Source organism: Sturnira hondurensis, unplaced genomic scaffold, assembly GCF_014824575.4.
Source record: "Sturnira hondurensis isolate 20B ecotype Veracruz unplaced genomic scaffold, ASM1482457v3 Scaffold0020787, whole genome shotgun sequence".
Taxonomy (NCBI): Eukaryota; Metazoa; Chordata; class Mammalia; order Chiroptera; family Phyllostomidae; genus Sturnira; species Sturnira hondurensis.
In genome coordinates, this window is record NW_028093418.1 from 684278 (window position 1) to 698460 (window position 14183).

Genomic DNA, 14183 nt, shown 5'->3' on the forward strand with positions numbered 1-14183 from the left:
GCCAGTGCTCTGACAGTTACGAAACGGGGTGTGAATGGTCCCAAGTCTCTTGCCTTTGGGGGCCTTCTGCTTTTAAAAAGACTCTGAGGAACTCTGAAGGTCTCCCCCCCATTCCTGAGGCTCCAAGCGAGACACAGGACCCTCTTGGTTTGCAGAGCAGGCTCAGCTGTGTTAGTTTAGGACGGGGGTGGAGGTGGGGGAGCTGCTTTGGACCAAGACGCACTCAAGGCCTCCCTCCAGGGGAGCGGCTAAAAAGGGGGCGGCTGGCCTGGCCCTGCAGCTTCGACTCTGCCCGCACCCAGGCCCGTGCCTGCGTGCGGGGCTGCCATGTTGGCAAGAGCAGGCTACCACCGGGCCCAGGGAGAGAACACGCTGGGTCACCTGATGAGGCCCTGGGTTAACAGTAAAGGTTGTAGCTGTTGGAGGCTGTGACATCTTTATTTTTTGCCGTTCAGGTTCTGGATCCAAACATGGACCTTCGGACGGTGAAACACTTCATATGGAAGAGTGGCGGGGACCTCACCCTCCACTACCGACAGAAGTCCACGTGAAGGGCGGCGAGCCTCCTGCGTGCTCCTGTACTGACCTTCCTCCGGCCCCAAGAGTAGTCCTAGGAAGCCCACTGAAGCCCCAGTGGGGCGAGACTTCTACCGGCTCTGATTGGGTATGGACCAAGATTCTCTTTCCATTGAAGTGACTAATCGAAATGTAACATAGAAACCAGTCTCCTTGTGTAGATTAAGCTGTCCCCAGGGAGGCAGAGGGCGAGAGCAGAAGAACCCCCAGCCAGCTGTGTCTTGTGAGCTGTACAGAGAACCGACCGGTGGGCCGGGCCACACGGGCTGGCTTCCTGCTTTCATTTCAAAGGACCGTGTCTTTGTCTGTCAGCACTTGTCAGAGACACACCGGTAAGGCCCTCCGTGTCATCGTTTCAACTTTGAACACACTGTGTAGCTTTTCTGAGAGTACATTCCGTTCACACAGTACCTAGGAAGGCTTTTCCAAGTTTGTCATTAAAAACAGACAAATTTTCACCATTTGAGACGATCATTTGTAATAGGAACTTGCCGTTGCACAATTCTAGAGCCAGCCCATTTCATAATAAATGACCATTGCTGGGCTAGTTTTAACACTGCCCCCGAGTCGTGTCCTCCGAGGAGCGTCTGTTGGACGTCCAGGGGCTGGAGCACAGCGCTCGGAGCCTGTGCCCAGTGACGCGGCAGCCCGCCCAGGGCCCCAGCCTGGACGGCAGCCACGGGGAGGCAGCTGTTTCCCGCCTTCTTCTGCTGTGTCGTTTTTTTAGGGGCAAAACTAGGTGACACCCAGGTTTGTGCTCTGGGTGAGCAGCATGGCACCATCAGAACTTGAGACCGTGGTGGAATTTAAACTTCATTTAAATGCTGCCTAAATGTGTGTGGTGTCAGTAGGAGGTCATGGTGAGTTAATTTGATAATTCATAGCCTGGAAATACACACACTTGTTTTTCCAGAGTTTTATATGCAGGTTTTTGTTGTTATTGTACCTATATCCAGATTTCTTTTCACTGTTCTAACAATCTGGAGCTTTCAGAGACTCGTTTGGATCTTGTACAGAGTATAACTTATTGGGGATAAACACTTCAGCTTTTGGCAGAAGGACACACTTTGGATTCTCCCCGAGGCCATTTGTATTCAGACCAGAACAATGTCCTGCCCGATCAGACTACCCGCAAGAAGCCTCCTGCATGAAGCCAGAAGCACAAGTGCCTTCAGAGGGCAGTCTGTTCCAGTCCAGCAGACCCCCGCCTGCGTGCGGTCTGTGCCCACAACAGCAGGGACTGGGGAGGGGGTGGGGAAGGGTTTCTTGTCTACACCTTCACGGGTGCAGACAGCTGGCTGACGGGCCTGGGTCCACACCTTCCTGTTCGATACTCTGATTCGCACAACTGCAGAAACAGGGTCCCCTCACTGCTGGGCAGCCTCCTGGGACAGTGGACAGGTCATTGCCTCTGGCTCTGAAGACAGGAGCAGAGACGCACCACCTTTCCACTGAGTCCTCCCCTATACAGAGCAGCCGGCTTCTTTTTTAAACAATCCTTTCTATCTGTTGAATACATCATTGCACCTTTGGTGCACATTTTTTAGCAGTAGTTGTGAATTCATGTCAAAAAAATCAGAAAGAATGCATCTGCCGGCCCTCAGCTGTTTGACGAGGGCCCTGGACTGCGGCCGGGGCTGTGCTGGGCCGTCCCGCCCTGCGTGGAGCTGAGGGCGCTGCGCTCCCTCCCCGCTGCAGATGTGACCCCAGCATGGTGGTACTTTTCTTTTCTCCCAGTCAGACCAGTAAGTTCCCAGAAAACAGGAGTCTGCCAGAAGGGTAAAAATCTGTATTTCAGTTGTATAGAATAAAGGCTTTAGTTAAAATATTCAAAATGCAGTACATGTTATTTTTTTTCACTCGTCATCTTCCTTCATAGCAGATTATAGACAAGTTAAGAAACCTCTGGCTTCACGCTGACCCTGGAAATAACTAGCACTGATAACCATTTTACCCTCCCATTTGGGACAGGAGTGTGTAGAGGGAAGAAGCCCAGACCCTTGGGTTGGGGTGACTTTGAGGATACTGCCAGGCTGCAGCTAAAGGAAGCTGCCCACCGAGCAGTCCCATGGTGACTCTGTCCTATGTCCTGGGTTCCTGCAGGGGACCCTGGGCTCCCAGACAGCCCAGGAGCCAGACTCCGGAAGTGGCTTTGGACACAAGGCCTTCCTGTCTTGCAAGCTTAGCCGTGCTGGTGGCCCTGACAGGGCTTGCTCTGAATGTGGTCAGTGCTAGAACGTCCAAGTGTTTGCTGGTTTGGGTTCTCCTGCCCTGTACTTGGTCTGTGCCCCCCAGGGCGGACAGTCCTTGTGCTACAGGCCTGACGGAGCTCGGAGCTTCCTTTTCAGTGCAGACGTTACAAATTAAGCAGCAAAGAGGGCACTTTAGATGGACAGAGACTAGAAGACACGGCCAGAGGCAGCTTGCTCAAGTAGTAAGCTGGGTGTGTGGGAAGGACTCTAGCCAAGCAGGGGGACATCAGGTGGTAGCAGGACCTTCCTAGGGGAGCCGCCCCTTCCTGCAGGCCGGGCAGAAGGCCCACCCTAGCCTTAGCCTCCCCAGGCGGAGGGAGGAATGGCCTCCCCACCCCCACTCCTCCCACACACACACAATACTGTGGGAAAGAACAGAGAGGCCCTTTTCCACTCTTGCCCAAGCCTGTCATTTCCCCTTGTGGTGGGAGCTGTGTGGAAGGAGGTCCAGTCCGGACTGGCTCTGAGAGTCCGCTTAGGGCAGCAGGGTTAAACTTGTAACTCAGTCACCACTGGGACTGGCTGGGTGCCATGGGTATGTGTGTGTAGAAGAGACAGTTGTGAATTTGGGAGGAGACAGGACTCACCACTGGGATACGAGGTCTGTGGGGTGCAGGCCCTGGGGAGGAAGAAACATTGGCGTCCACGCACAGGTGAGTCTCTGCTGAAGGGCCTAGAACCTCCTGCCCTTCTCTCCCGGGAGGGGTGGGCCAGTTCACTGCCTCTCCCCTCCCACTGTGGCTGGCAGATGTCAGTCAGCCTGAGCCAACTGTGTTCAGGGGAGCACAGGAAGGGATGCAGTCATATGACAAGAGAGACAGTATTGGGGCTTCAGGGGTCCCCAGGGCTTGGGTGTGCCAGCTGGGCTGTGCAGGAGAATCCCAGAAGCTCTACAAAGCAACCCAGCAGGCCCTGTCGCCACACCTGATGCTGTCTGGACCCCGCTCTCTCCAGGGGAAGCCAGTGGCCAAGCGGAGCAAGCACTGGACCTCAGGGTACATGGCCAACAGATGCCCTTCCCCAAGGCCCACCCCACCTCTTACTGCCCACTGAGGCTTCAACCCCACACAAGCAGCAAGGAATTCTTCCTTCTACTACCCCAGCTCCCACACAACTGAGTCAACCTGGGGTGCTGCGCCCAGCTCCCTGCCCCCTGAAAGGACATGTCTGAGATCCTCTAGCAGGTGCCCAGTTCCCCAAAGCCAGGACCATCATTTCTTGGAGACCGGTAGGGCTGAGTAGATGCAAGAGCCCCCACCAGCACGAGTCCCTGCACGTCCCTCGGAACCACAGCCTAGGAAGCTGGACAGCTAGGCTGGGGTCAGGCAAGGGGCTGGGCCCAAAGTGCGGCCTGAGCCACCTCCCCATATCTGGGCCTCTTGAAATGCCATCAGGGGCCTTGTCACTGCCCAGGGGGTTGTTCCGGGGTAGAAAGCTGGGCCTGGCTGGCTGCCCCCTCAGCCTCGGCCCCGACATCTGGACTCGCCGCACTTGCTGGCTCCTCCTCGGCCTGAGCCTCGAGCAGCTCAGCAGACAGCCCATCTTCTGGCGAGGCTGCAGAGGTGAGGCTGTCAGGAAGGGTCAGCTGAGGCAGGTGGTCCTGCTGGGCCTGGGCGCCTGGGCTGTCCGGGAAGGAGACCTCAAACTCCGACCCAGACCATGTGGCCTCACCTGAAACACACAGGGTGGGGCTGTGGAGGCCTGCGGAACCCGGGGCCAGTGTGGCCTGGAGTGATGACCCCACTGGCCCCCCACGAGTGAGCTAGTGTACAAACTCAGGGCAGCCCTCCCAGCAGCCCTTCCCAGAGGCCTAGGAGAGTGCGGGCCACTCACCGCCACGCTCGTGAGAGCCGCTGCTGGAGCAGACGTCCTCCAGCCCCGAGGCTGAGGCAGCGGTGGAGGTCAGCCCTGGGAAGGAGGGCAGGCTGGGCCAGACGCTGGCACTGCTGTCCAATACGGAGACGCCTGACACGTCCAGGAAGCCTGGGGGAAGGACACAGCTCTGTCAGCACGAACCTTGACTGCTGAGGACCGGCGTCCTGGGCTGGCTCTGCTCGTTTCTGGAGCATCTGGCTCAGCCTGAGACTAACCTCAGACTGGTGGTGCCACCCCCCCGACCCAAAGAGGTTTCCCTCTGCCTGTTTCCAAGGAAAGAAAGGGGCCTGGCACTGGGCACCATGGGAGTAGCACAGTGGCAGAGGGCCCAGAGCCCTGCTCTGTCCCCAACTGGCTGTGACCTTAAGCAGGCCGCCTCTCTCCCCTAGACTCCAGCTCCCCATCCATACCCTAGATCAGGTCACCTGCAACTGTCTTGGCGTATAGTAGGGGTCAGTAGATCTGTTGCCAAAGTCCAGTCCTGAGCCTGGGGCCCAGTTCAGCGCTGGGGGAAGCCTATTACTCAGCCTCCCACCGAGGGCCTGCTCACTACCTGGGTCCATGACTCGCTGCACTGGAGGCGGAGGCTGAAGAGGAGTCTCCATGGGACGCGGAAGCCCCCCAAGGTCTGGCGCACGGTAGCCGAGACTCGAAGGCTCAGGAAGCAGCCCCTCTACGGAGGAGCCAGGTGCCTGCAGCAGGGCCTAGCCGAGCCGGGGAAGAAGAGGGGACTGGGAGAGGGCCACCAGGACGGTGTCGTCCAACCCAGCCCCCAGCCTCTGCTTGCCCCAGAAGCACTGCTCTGCCCGGAGGAGCAAACAGCCTTGGTGACCGGCCCCTTCTCTGCAGGTGAAGCAAAGTCAGATAGCGGCCTGGCCGGCCTGCCCTGCAGCACCGACATGGAGAGGGAGCACTCTTGCCACGCTGCTGAGGAGCCCAGGTGCCCTCTAGTGGGTCCCGTTGATGACCCACAGGAAAAGAGGGTCCTCCTGAGTTCCAGCCTGCCTGGAAAGCAGGCCTCGTGGGCGGCCAGTACAGATCCCAGGCACCAGCCCAGGGTCTGAAGGCACTCAGTGACCGGCTCAATCACCTTCCGTGAAGGCACGGCCCGACTCCCCTGCATGCTCAGCCAGACAGCCGGCCCAACTGGGGCTCCAGGCACGCAGCCCCGGGCCCGACTCTACCACTGACTCATGAGGCACGGAACATGGCTCTGCCTCCCTCTGAGCTTCAGGTGCCCACTCACAAAATGTAAATGACAGCGAGGGCCTCGCCACTGCCCTCATCTCCCAGCCTAAGTGGCAGGAGAATTGAAGAGGGTCTCACTGTCCCAGAATGGGTCCATCCACTCCCACTGGGTCCAGAGGCAGAAGGAACTCCAAAGGGCCCCACAGACAGGCCCCAGCAAGAAAAGCCTCCAGAATCTTCTCTCCCCCCAGCGGACAGGCCCCTCTGTCCATGTGAAGCTCCCCCCCCCCCCCCCCCCCCCCGTGGACAGGTGTATCCCACGTACCTCCATGTAGCCACCCTGCCTGGCACCTGTATCTGGGCCAGGAGGAACAGGAGAGTCCTGGGGGGTGGGTCCAGGTGACAAGGTACCAGATGGCAGAGCACCTTGTGATGGGGTACCAGGTGGTGGGGTACCAGGTGGGGTACCAGGTGGTGGGGTACCAGGTTGCGGGACAACAGGTGGTGGGGAACCAAATGGCAGGGTACCAGACAGTTGGGCACCAGGTGGTGGGGTACCAGGGGGCAGGGCACCAGGTGGCTTCCTGTGGTAGCTGGAGGGCTGGATTGGGATCCGATGCAGATATCCATAGCCGATACCACACCCCAGACTGCCGAAATCCAGAAACGTTCAGTTTACGAGTTGTCCTGCAGCCCTTCCAATCAATCTCTGCCACCCCCACCCACCAATGGCGGTGAGCGGGCTGAAAGGGTGCTTCCAGGACCAATGGCCAGCCTCAGGGTCCCTGGGGCCAGGGGCCAGCCCTCCACCCCCACCATGAGACTCTGGGGTCCATGCCCACTGGCTAGACCCATCCAGGGACCCACCCTGCAGCCTCCCCTCCCCACCCCACCCCCAACCCCAGGAAGTACCTGCCCTCTCCTCCCCAGGCGGCATTGGGAGTCACAGACACCTCCCGGCAGGAGTCGGACTCGGAGTTATAAACCATCAGCTTTAAGGGCTTCCCCTCATGGGACTCGATGAGAGTGAAGAAGTCCTCAGACTGTGACAAACACATAGCACCTGAACCCTGCTCCCCGCAATGGCACTGGAAGCCCCGTGGCCACACCGCTGTCTCCACACCCCACCCAGCAGCCAGAGGAGGGCTGGGCCTTGGGTTCCTCACCTCCTGGAGCAGCTGGTCGGAGCCAATCACATAGTCTGTGTAGGGGCGCAGGCCAGCAAGGGAGGCGGGTGAAGAGGGCTCCACATCCTGGTGGAAGAATTGAGAACTACTGGCTTCATGCCTGGCGTAGCGGAGGGGCCGGGGAGCTGCCTCTCCAGGTAGTCAGTAGGACACTTTTCCTCTGTCCCCAAGTCAAGGCCTTAAGCCCAGACTGTCCTGTCTTACTCCTGAACTCCCCAGCTTCCCCCAGGTGCACCACTTGCCCAGCAGAGGGCAGCACTGGGGCACAGCTCACAGCACAGCACAGAATCTGAGCTGGGTTCGACTCCAGACTCCACCAACTGCTAGCCTGGTGACTCTGGACGAATACTTAACCCCTCGGCCTCAGTTTCCCAATGATTAAATGCAGGATATGTACTGCTTACTCACACAGCTGCTGAGAAGGCTTTAAAAATAATACATGTAGAGAACATAAACCACACTCTGGCCTACAGTAGGTGCCCAGTTGCATTGCTGCTAATGCTGCAGGCGAGTAGATGAAGACCCCTAAGCAGGGGTTGGGGGGGGAGCAGTGAGCAGGACTGGAACAACCCTGGCAAACTTGACCACCCCATCTCCTGGAGAGATGCAAAGGGTTTTGTTTGTTTTGCATCACCGCCATCACCGCCCCCGGGGCACAAATGGACACGCTGAGGAAGGCTGAAAAGGGTCGAGAAACCTCCCCCAAGAAGTCCGTGAGCACAGGGGAGGCTACGAAAATCAGCCAGTTTCCAGCCAGCTAAGGGCACCTTCCTGTCCACCAAGCTGGAAGACCAAGCATTCTTGCGAACTTGGACACCAGCAGTGGACACACATCTTACATGTGCACCTGTATCTGTGACAGGCACTAATGGCAACATCTGTGACAATGCAGTCACTGCTATTCACTAAGGTCAGACCCCGGGGACCTGCCAGAAAGAAACCTTCTATGGAAAGACCGTAACCACAGCCACAGCCACAGCCACAGCCACAGCCACAGCCACAGCATTCTGCAGTACAACCCGCCTTCCAGTAGATGGCAGCACCACCTTTCAAAATACCAAATGGTCTGGAGCTGCAATTTTCAACCTTTTCCACCTCAGGGCACAGGTAAACAAATGACTAATATTCTGTACCACAACAAAAAATGTATATTTTTACCAATATGACAAAAATAGATATAATTTTGATTCAGTCACACCAGCCAGCTTTTGCTGGGTTGGCTGCTGTCTTCTTTTTTTTTTTGACAATCTAAGGAAAAGAGGCCAGTGCCCGAGTAAATACTCAGGTATTGCATGTTTTAAAAGTTCTTGTGGCACACCGGTTGAAAATTGTTGGTACAGAGGGTTAACAATGCCCCATGTCACATGGCTAACAAGAAGCAAGGCACCTGGACCAGTAAAGGGCTGCCCCTCTGGGACGCTGGAGTGAGACGGGACCCTGCGCTCAGGGAGTCCTCCAATAGACCCCCTGGCTTTCCGCCCTATCCTAGCTGCCCCCACACCCCACCCCCAACCAGCTACCTCCCACACACCCACGTGTCTGACCCCATCACCTTTTCCCAGCAGGCCCTGCCCAAGCAGTACAGGCCCAGGAGCCCACTCGCTGCCCCACCCTCACCCATGCCCCGCCCCCACTCACCAGCACGTGCCACACGTGCTCGTTGGCCCTGTGGAAGCTGCAGAAGCGCACGCTGGCGCCCAGCAGGCCCGGGCCGCCCCACATGTTGCTGGGCACCACCTCCACCTCGCGCACCTTCATGGTCTTCATGTTGAACACCTCCAGCTTCACGGGCTTCTCCACGTTGGCTTTCAGCAGATCCCTCAGGGTGTCGGTCTCCTTGTTCTATGGGGGCAGAGGGGTGACTCCAAGGACCGCCCCCTCCACACCCAGGCGGGGCACTCAGACAAGTCTGGGTCTGAGATGCAGCAAGGGCCTTGGGGGCCACCTGCCCCAGCAGGGCCTGGTGTGGGGTGGGCTGGGGCAGTGTCTTGCCCCCAGTGGCAGGCTCCTTAGGCCCTGAGGCCACTCCAGGAGTCCGATGGCCTCCAGCCCGCCCTGGAGAGCTCAGGAGCTGAGCGCTGGCAAGGCCTCCCTCCGGAAGAAAAGGGAGGCGAGAGCTGGGCAGACACGCGCACACACACACACAGTGACACACACGGCAAGGCCGGGACAGGGTGAGGGGCTCACCAGCCTCGAGTGCCCGATGGTGATGATGAAGTCGAAGTAGGGCTCCAGGCCTGCCTGCTGCGCTGGTGAGTTCTCCTGCACCTGTCACAGGGCAGGGGCCAATCACCACCAGCCCGGTGACCTCCCAGAAGCCCCAGCCCTCAGTTTCCGAGGCCGGCACCACTCCCTGCATCCTGACGAGGAAATAGGCACCGGCCTGAACTGTTCCAGAGCGGCCATCCATGGCCACTGTCACGGTGAACTCCATCCCCTCTCACTCTGCTCCTGGGCACAGATTTCCCTCTTTAGGGAAATGGCTCTCCCCCAGGCATGAGCGGAAGGTCATGCTCCCAGAGAGGCCTTGCAGGGCTGTCCTGGGGGCCACTTGTAGGCCACATGGAGCAGGTTGGAGCAGGCCTGTCGAGAAAGCCAGGAGGGCTTCCAAGAAAGGTTTAGATGTGGACAGAGAGGGAGGGCCCAACATCCAGTGGAAGCGGGCAGGCCTCAGGATCGCTAGAACCAGGGCTGTTTCTGGAAAGAGGCAGTGTGGAAGGAAGCCTGTGGCCAGATCCCAGAGGGCCCCAGGCCCTGTGGCGACAGGTCCAAGGTCAGCCCAGCAGGTGATGGGAGCTTCTGAGGAATGGCGGCCGAGGAGAGCAGACCCCGGGGGCAGGAAGAGGCCTAAGCTGGAGAGCCTGGTGAGCAGGGCCAGATGGGGCAGACGTCTGCTCCAGGAGCCCACGGGTGCTCCCTCCCTCCCTGCTCTGCCCCGAACAACCAGGGCTGCAGCTCCGGCAGAAGTCCCTCTCAAAGGCCCCATTGACAGAGCCTTGCTCTAACAACGTGGCCTTTATCCCAGGCCCCAACCTCGAAATCGAAGATGGGCCCCACACCCTCAGGCCTTTGGCTGTGTGCACTTGATGCCCTGCTGGTTCGGCACCTGCCAGGCCCCAGCCCAGAGGACCCAGGGCTCAGGGGGCCTCTGGTTCTGGACACCCTGCGGCTTCTGCCACCCATCAGCCCCTCCAGCCCCACATGCCCCAAGCTGAAGGAGAGCTCACCACCGAGCCTTCTGGTCAGAGCCAATTCGGCCCTGGAATCGGACTCCTTTGTGGCAGCGTCACCGGTTGAACCCCCGCTTGCCGCCCGCAGATGCTGCCATGGCTTCCAGCAAGAGCAGCCACCGGAGCCCTAGCGAGCCTGGCTCGGAGGGCAACTGCCTGGAGGCCCTGCTCCCCACCCATCCGGGGGAAAGCCGGGACTGGGTGGCTTTTGAAAACCAAAGGGCAATAATCAGACATAGCTTGGGGAGAGGTGTCCCTGCTCGGGGCCTCTCCCAAATTACTCCACCTCCCTCTGGAAAGAGGAGAGTCCAAGCTTTGGGCATCGCTGGGCCACATGTTAAATACACAAACACTAACAAAAACTGATGAGCAAAAAAAAGATTTTAAGTGAATTGATGATTCTGTGTCTGGCCGCATGTGGCACGTGGCCTGCGGGTTAAACATAAGTCCCTGCTCCCGAAGCCTTGCCACCCAGCACCTGCCCACTATGGCTGCCCTCCAATCATTAATCAGGTCCAGAGGCTCAGGTCCCTCCCTGCCCCTCCCCCAGCCGACCAGAGCCTCTGCCTACCCTTTCCGGTGGCCTCATCCTCTATCTGGCTGTATTCACTGCCCTTGCCCTGGGCCCTGGCGTTGCGCACCACGGCTCTGCAGTGGAAATAATCCGTGCTGCTGCCCACTGCACCCCTGACATGCACCCCCAGTCCCACAGCCAGCACAGCTCTGCCTGGATCTCCCTTGGGGGCTCCCATCACCCCAAGCCCACAGCCCCCACCTGTGTTCCACATCAGGGAACCTCCTGTGATTAACAATGACAGCAGCTCACGCTCAGGGAGGGCTGGCTGGGTGCCAGGGGACAGCACCACCTGCTTTGCATTTCACCCTTTTCCTAGCCCCGACTCAGTGCTCAGTTATTCAGGAATCTGACCCCAAGAACCCTGCCCTCGCCAGAGCCTGCTTGAACCACTGCCCCGAGCGCTTGTTTCCCACTAGGGCCAGCTCCCTGAAGGCAGGGGCCTCTCCAGTGTGCTGGGTGCATAGCAAAACACCAATAGTTACAGAAGGCAGCATACCTGCTCTTCAGTTTTTAAAAATGTGAACAATTAAGCCCTGGCTGGTGTAGCTCAGTGGATTGAGCACGGGCCTGTGAACCACACGATCGCAGTTCGATTCCCAGTCAGGGCACATGCCTGGGTTGCAGGTCAGTTCCCATCAGGGGACACATGAGAGGCAACCATACAGTGATATTTCTCTCCCTCTCTCCTTCCCTTCCCCTCTAAAGATAAATAAATTTTAAAAAATCTTAAAAAAAATAAAAAATAAAATAAAAATGTGAACAATTAATGTTACCCCTCCAGTTAAAACCTCCAAAGGGGTCCACGTCTCATAATAAAATCTGAAATCTTCAGGACAGTGTGCAAGGCCACAGGGTCCGGCCTCATCCTTTCCACCTCCTCCTCACACAGGCCACATTGTCCCAGCACAGCGGCCTCTCCTCCGAGCTTCACCTCAAACACAGTGGGCACACCCCAGCCTCAGGGCCTCCCACCCCTCCACCTACCCGCACAGAACACTCCTCCCGAAGGCGCCTATATTGTGTCCTTACTTTCTTCCCAGGAATCTACCAAATGTGACCTGATTGGAGGTCGTTGTGGACCCCTCTCCCCGAAACAGCACCCACACCCCACTCTGTGTCCCTTCACCCTGCTTTATTTTTCTCCCAGCAGTGGTCATCCCCTACCATATGTTTCAGTGGAACCTCGGTTCCCCAACTTCATTCATTCCAGAAGGTTGTTTGAGCACTGGTTTGTACGAAAACTGAACCATACAGGGAAGATCATACAGGTATCAGCAGGAAAGCGTCGTCAGGTCGGGCCCTTCACCCAAGTCCGATAACCACTTTCTTTTCCTGTGAGCACCCTGGTCGAAAAAGGAGCTGTTCAAGTCTGGGAGACGTTGGAGAACCGAGGTTTGACTGTGTTTCTTGTCTGTCTCCCTGCTCCCATGCAAAGGCAAGAACTGGACGATGTCTGCTGTTTGCTGCCTTGCCTGTCCACTGCCACAAAGAATGTAGCCCAGAACTACCGTATTTTGCCGTGTATAATGCGCACCATGTTTTTGGCCCAAACTTTCGGGAAAAAATCTTTTGTTTTAATTTTTAAATTCAATGATTTCTTTATTTATATGTAGATACTTGTTTTGTATTATACAGAAACTAGCATTTATTTTTGAACATATGATGGCACAAGAAATGTGATGTAACAAATAATTACAAAACACAAGAACAGACACAAGGTATTGCGGGTGCTACTCATGTACAATGCGCATCCTTATTTTTCCCTCGGAAATGTGAGCCAAAAAGTGTTTGTTGTACACAGAAAAATACGTGCCTGTTCTTGTCAACGTTGCCCTGCAATTCCTGAATCTCTCCACTCTGTCCCTCTCCTTGGCGGCCTTCCAGTCTTCGTCCCCACCCCTCCCTTTGCCAATATCCTCAATTCCTCCACTTTCCATCGAATCTGCTGGAAGGCTCTCCTGCTGGATGCATTCCACGGCCCACTTTTCCTCTGCGGTGCCTCACTGTGGTGACCACTAGAGAAAGCCCATCACCAAGCCACCTCGGGGTCCTGAACATAGCACAGCTCTCATTTTTAGTAAACCCTTTCTTTAGCTTCCCTCCCCACCCACCAAACAGAGCCTGCCATCACAACACAGAGGCCACGCAACAGCCACGCACCACACTGACAAGTCTGCACGTTCTCTGCAGCCATCCAGGCTGCACAAGGGAAAAGGGTCCTTCCCCCTTCTGGGTCCTCTCACCTGGTTTACAGTCCCTCCCTCTCCACAGTACAAATCCTGACCCCAAATCTCCATCGGCTACGAGCCCCTCACCTCACCTTCAGACTTGAGGAACCCCACTCCATCCCCACGTTCCCCGGGGCTGCTCACTCACATCTCCTTGCAGCGACACGGAAAGGGCCTTCTCAGCGCGGCCTTATCGCGCCTCTCCCGGATCTTTCACCCTGGGACCCTCCCCCTCGACAAACGCCCTCCCCTTGTCTCCTGCAGGGTTCTCCCGCTCCCACTTGCCCTGGATGGTTCCACTAGTCCACGAACTCCGGAAGTCCTTCCGACCCCACCAGGGGCGGCAAGTGAGCCCGCGGGCCACCAGCACCCGGGGTCCACTTGGTTTCCCGGACCCGTGTACCCAAGAGCGGGGACCGCCGAGGCCTCGGAGTTGCTGGCTGTCTCCCCCGGCCCGGCACGGAGCGCGGCACACAGCAGCAGATAATAAATGTGACCTAAGTGTACAAATGCGTCCCGATTAGACCTGGCGCCGTCTTCACCCGGGATAAGTGCTACTCCGGGCTGCCGGACCTGACCAGGAAACGCACTGGCTTCCAGCACAGCTGGCACTGGAACGGGTGCCTGGGCGACTGAGGCCGCAGACGCGCCGGGTGCCAGGGGTGCCGCGGGGTCGCCCCTCGCAGACGGCTCCCGCTTGGAATCGGGTATCCCTTTCCACCCTGGAGGCCAAACTACTGCCGTGTCCCCGCCTCCGCAGCTGTCCGGCCGGCGATCAGGAGACTCAGCGTGTCTGGGCGGGCGTCCGGCCCCGATCGCCGGCGTCGCCGAGGCGACTCACCCCGTGGAGGTGGAAGCCTTCGGAAGTCTCCGCGGGCTGCTCGGTGCTGGACCCCAGCCCCATAGCAGCAGCCCGGCTCCAACGCCGGCGTCCGAACCCCAGCGCAAACCCGACCCCACCAGCGCGGACTCGCCCTCTCGGCGCTCAATTACCAGCGCCTTGTCACGTGGGCACCTTGCCACGCCCACTCTGAAGTCTGACGCTCTTAGCAACCGACCGGATGCTCCGT

General features: G+C 57.9%; 2 protein-coding genes across 5 annotated transcripts in view; one reads left to right on the plus strand and one right to left on the minus strand.

Moving 5' to 3' along the window:
• Positions 1-2362, plus strand: part of WDR48 (WD repeat domain 48) — a 44864-nt gene extending 42502 nt beyond the window's left edge. Inside the window, exon 19 of the mRNA XM_037030616.1 lies at positions 456-2362. Within this exon, the coding sequence (XP_036886511.1) occupies positions 456-551 (96 nt within the window). The 3' untranslated portion in view covers positions 552-2362. The remainder of the gene's footprint in view (positions 1-455) is intronic.
• GORASP1 (golgi reassembly stacking protein 1) lies at positions 1504-14102 on the minus strand. Of its 4 annotated transcripts, none has more exons than XM_037030620.1 (10): positions 13955-14102; positions 9266-9346; positions 8717-8920; positions 7058-7144; positions 6804-6934; positions 6465-6541; positions 6217-6374; positions 5257-5407; positions 4662-4811; positions 1504-4499 (listed from the first exon to the last, which is right to left on the minus strand). In XM_037030620.1, the coding sequence occupies exons 1-10, from the start codon at positions 14015-14017 to the stop codon at positions 4231-4233; spliced, it is 1371 nt and encodes a 456-aa protein (XP_036886515.1). In that variant the 5' UTR covers positions 14018-14102; the 3' UTR covers positions 1504-4230. The 4 variants fall into 4 exon arrangements, with proteins under 4 accessions (XP_036886515.1, XP_036886514.1, XP_036886513.1 ...); XM_037030619.1 differs by having other exon boundaries at positions 6217-6404; XM_037030618.1 differs by having other exon boundaries at positions 6217-6541.
• Between the last annotated feature and the right edge of the window lie 81 nt (positions 14103-14183).

Bases quoted from the DNA above. Each gene is read 5' to 3' on its own strand.
- GORASP1 (XM_037030618.1), bottom strand. From the start codon at position 14,017: ATGGGGCTGGGGTCCAGCACCGAGCAGCCCGCGGAGACTTCCGAAGGC. The intron at 7,145-8,716 runs GTGAGTGGGGGC...TTCTTCCACCAG, and splicing joins AGCACGTGTGGCACGTGCTG to GATGTGGAGCCCTCTTCACC. The intron at 6,935-7,057 runs GTGAGGAACCCA...TGTTTGTCACAG, and splicing joins CCGACCAGCTGCTCCAGGAG to TCTGAGGACTTCTTCACTCT.